This window comes from Bos javanicus, chromosome X, assembly GCF_032452875.1.
Source record: "Bos javanicus breed banteng chromosome X, ARS-OSU_banteng_1.0, whole genome shotgun sequence".
Classification (NCBI taxonomy): Eukaryota; Metazoa; Chordata; class Mammalia; order Artiodactyla; family Bovidae; genus Bos; species Bos javanicus.
Genome location: NC_083897.1, coordinates 32,749,664 through 32,753,871, shown reverse-complemented (window position 1 = coordinate 32,753,871; position 4,208 = coordinate 32,749,664). Strand labels below are relative to the sequence as shown.

Below are 4,208 nucleotides of genomic sequence, written 5' to 3'. Positions count from 1 at the left end.
AGCAAGGGGCAGGGATCCAGCCTAGGAGTCTGGAGCTGAGCTTCAAGCCAGAGTCACATGAGGACCACACAGTCCTCGCCCTCTGGCCTCCTTCTGGGGTCCATCCTTCTCTCCCTTTCCCTTTGTCACATGGCAGGGCTGGGTCAGGAGAAGAGGAGACATTTGGATGGGGAACTGGTGCCCGAACCTCTACGGAGAGGAGCGCAAAGTGCCAGGTGGGAACCATGGCTCACAGGTCAGTAGGACTGTTATGATATCTCCCGTGGGAACCATCTTCCTTTGGGAAGAGCATGTCCTGTCACCACCATTAATAGAGTAACCAGTAGCCACATGAGGCTGGGTATTGTGAACTCAAATGTGCTTAGTGTGTCCCACGGCCTGGCCGTCTGCCTTATAAAATGTGGAATCAAATGTAAATAGCTAGAAGTGGGTAACGGCTAGATAGCTCCGCTGAGGAACTGCAGAAGCTACATGGAGGACCAGAAGCACAACTTTCCTTGTGGGTCACCGGGAGTGGTGGTAGGTGGGGTCACTGTTTCCTCTGGTTCCAGGGCCATGTATCTTACTTAGTGGGGGAACTAATGACGACAGATGTGGAGTTTGCCCAGTCCCTGGAGGGTGAAACCCCAGCACCACGGGCTCTCATATCCCAGTGTGCACCTCACATGTGCTTCGTAGAGGCCATTCCACCGCCCCAGGAGACCAGCAGCTCTGGAAGCTGTGGTCTCAGGGCAGTGAGGGCTTTGGTGTAACGGTCCAGCCTTGGGTAAACTCAGGGACATCTTGTACCTTCCAGAGCTCAAGATGAGGACCCTGAGGAGGACACAGGGCCCCTCAGATCCCACCCCTGCTGTCAGCCCTAGGCATCCCTGGTGGCGACATGAGCACTTGGCAGCGGGTCCTACCTTTGGCATCCCTGTCTCTGACAGGTTGGGGCCCTGCTTTAAGGGACGGGCCTTAGAAGGAGAAGGGGAGGATCTTAGGTTCTGAAGAAGTCTGGGTGAGGACCCTGAGAAAAGACTGAGGGGAACCTGGATCCCATCACAGTGGGCTCAGGGAGCACATAGGGTGGGATGAGCACATGCCTCATTTCCTGACATCCAGGTCTCAGAGAGACTGGGGACCCGCTATAGGCGGCGGGGCCTCAGGCGGGCAGAGAGGAGAATTCCAGGTCCTGTGCGGTAACCAGTTGAGGTCCCTGAAGGGGGACTAGGAGACCCTTGACCTCAAAGAAAGCTGTCTCTGTTGTCGGTCCTTGGAGACCGTGAGGTAGGATGAGAACAACAGGCATGGTCTGACTTCCTGACATCCGGGTCTCAGAGAGATGGGGCACGTGATATAAGGGGCGGGGCCTCAGTTGGGGAGAGACGAGGATCTCTACTCCGAGACAAGGTAAGGCCCTGAGGCAGGACTAAGGGGACCCCCAAGGAGGACTGATGGAGCCCCACAGATCCCTGCCCCTGTCATCTGCCCTGCGAGACCCTGGGGTGAGAAAAGCACACTACCCCTGTCCTGACTTTCTGACATCCGGGTCTCAAGAGGGACTGGGGCCCTGGTGTGAGGAGCCGGGCCTCAAACTGGGGGAGGACAGAGCCCCGGTCCTACCGGGAGTCAATGTGAGGATCCTGATGGGGGAGTGAGGGGAGCGGGACCCCAGAACAGAGGGGACCCTAGTAGTCCCCAGGCAGGACGACCTCGTGCCGCATTTCCTGACATGGGGTCTCAGAGAGACGGGACCGGGTCAGAGCAGCGGGCCTCAAAATGGAGGACGGGCCAATTCCAGGTCCTGCCTGGAATCCAGGCTCCAGGCGGGGAAGGACTGAGGCAGTTAGACCCCAACACAGGGTGGGATCCTTGCCTTTGATGGGGGTCTTAGATGTCCCAGAGCGGGTTGAGCAGGATGAGCAGTTTGTCGACCTCTGGCTTAGGGGCTTCAGGAGATGAGGTGCTCGGGCGGAGGGTGGAGGCTTCAGATCCACAGAGGGTGGACTCCTCGGACAGAGCCGAACCCACCCTTGTGGTCAGTGCTGGGAGTCCAGGCTGGACGTGAGGTGGGGACCGAGCATCTCCCCAGCCTAGGACCCGCAGAAGGCCCTGGGCAGGTGCGACCACATGTGGGGCCCCTTAGCGCTTTCCCTTCAAACTCGGGTCTTGTTCTGAGTTACTCTGCAGGCCCCCAAAGGGCAGGGTCCAGGCTGTGGCAGGGGAAAGGTGGGCGCTACAAGGGAGCTACAAGGGGACCACTTCCCCCACAGTTTGTTGGGGGGAGCCTCAGAGTCCAGGGCTGTGCCACAATCTACCCCCAAGGGGCCCCCTCCGTTTTTCTCACAGGGGTTCCAGGAACCAGGAGCAGAGGTCTGAGGCCTGTGTCCAGACATCAGAGAAAAGAGGAGGTCCAGGCAGTACCAGGAGTCAAGGTGAGGAGGGTGTCATGAATGAGCACCAGGGGCTCCCCATCCCAGAACAGAGGGGACCCCACAAATCCCTAATCCCCCCACCGTGTCAGCCCCAGAACCTCTGGCTGTGTTGGCTGCACCCAGGAGAGCCACTGCCCTTCCTCCTTTGGGTAGCAGGGGGTCAGACTGCCCAGGAGGAGGGCCCGTGTGAGGCCGAGAGCACCCCTCAAGAGGAGACCTATAAGTGGCCTGTGTTGACCACCCAGGGTGTATTTCTTAGCTGAGGCCCATGGTCCACAATGTCCCCTGCCTCACTCCTGTCTGTGCTTTGATCCCAGGCATCGTGCTCGTGGTCGAGATGAGTGAGCAGAGGAAGCCCAAGAAAGACCTTCAGGACCTAGGCGACACCCAGGGCCCAGAGGAAGCACAGCTCTTGGGGGCTGAGGGAGGGGAGGCTGCAACCCCTTCGGCCTCCTCCCGCCCAGTCTCTTCGTGCTCTGCTGAGGAGGCCTTGACCCAGGAAGCTCTGAATAAAATGGTGGCTAACATGGTGAAGTTCCTGCTCTGCAAGTATCGAGCCAAGGAGCCAACCACCGATGCCGAATTGATGAATACGGTCCTCGGGGATAACCAGAAGTACTACCCAGTGGTCTTCCGCCAAGCGGTTGAGTGCGTTCTGCTGGTCTTTGGTGTAGATGTGAGGCAGGTAGACACTGCACCCATCTACATCATGGTTCCCTCCCTGGGCCTCACCTATGATACGATACAGGGAAGTGGGCAGGGGCTGCCCAAGGCCGGCCTCCTGGTGGTGGTCCTCAGCCTGATCCTCCAGAATAGGGATCGCAGCCCTGAGGAGGAGATCTGGCGAGCACTCAGCAAGATGGGGGTGTGTGTTTTGAGGGAGCACCCCATCTTTGGGGAGCCCAGGGAGCTGCTGACCCAAGTGTGGGTGCGCGAGGGGTACCTGGAGTACCGGCAGGTGCCTGACAGCGACCCTGCTCGCTTCGAGTTCCTATGGGGTCCCCGGGCCTTCGCGGAGACCAGCAAGGAGAAATTCACGGAGTATCTGCTCAGGGTCAACCGAAGGGCTTTTAGGTCCTTCCCACTCCCTTCTGCAGAGGCTGTGAGGGAGGAGGAAGAGGGGTCCTGAGCCAGAGCAGCAGCCAGGCTGATCCTTCCCTCTGTAATTGAAAAGGGAGTGGTCAGCCTTCTCAGGAGTGATGGCCTGGGCCACTTGGGGAACCCCGTGTGCAGCATTTTTAGGTTCCTGTTCTCTGCGATGACATGGAGACTGATCTCTGTTTTCCTTAGGAATTTTTCAAATGTGCCTTTCAGCATAAGGCTTAATAAACTTCAGTATCCAACTTTGTGAATGACATTGATCACACATGTATTTGTACTTACCCAATTTAAGGACAAGAGTTTTGCTAGTTTTTAAAAGTCTGGGAACTCTCCAATTTTATTTTGTGACCCTGAACATGGTAACATGAAATATGACTTATAACTATTTTGGAAATATGAACTTACCTAGCAGTAATGTACTTGGTGAAAGAATTAGAAAATAAAATGTGATTATAGCAAAATCTTGCTTCTCATACTTTTTGTCTGTCATTTTATACAGCTCAGCTATCTCAGTTTATTTGGGTTTTCCCAGGTTATTATTTAATAAAGTAGGAGAAAACTAATCCAACTAAATAAGCCCCTGCTCCTGGCTCATTTATTCCACAGAACTTCAGGGAGCTTGTGCGCTGTGACAGGCCGTGTTAGCAGTGGGGACACTAGGAAAAGCAGGACACCCCCCACACCGGGAGT

The 4,208-nt window shown here is 56.2% G+C and overlaps 1 protein-coding gene across 1 annotated transcript; it reads left to right on the top strand.

Annotated features, from left to right (window-relative positions):
- Positions 1-888: 888 nt before the first annotated feature.
- LOC133242499 (melanoma-associated antigen 8-like) lies at positions 889-3,979 on the top strand. Its single transcript, XM_061408682.1, has 3 exons — positions 889-1,392; positions 2,332-2,417; positions 2,735-3,979. The coding sequence occupies exon 3, from the start codon at positions 2,755-2,757 to the stop codon at positions 3,544-3,546; it is 792 nt and encodes a 263-aa protein (XP_061264666.1). The 5' UTR covers positions 889-1,392; positions 2,332-2,417; positions 2,735-2,754; the 3' UTR covers positions 3,547-3,979.
- The last annotated feature ends 229 nt before the right edge of the window (positions 3,980-4,208 follow it).

Coding starts and splice junctions, on each gene's coding strand:
- LOC133242499 (XM_061408682.1), top strand. CDS start 2,755: ATGAGTGAGCAGAGGAAGCCCAAGAAAGACCTTCAGGACCTAGGCGAC.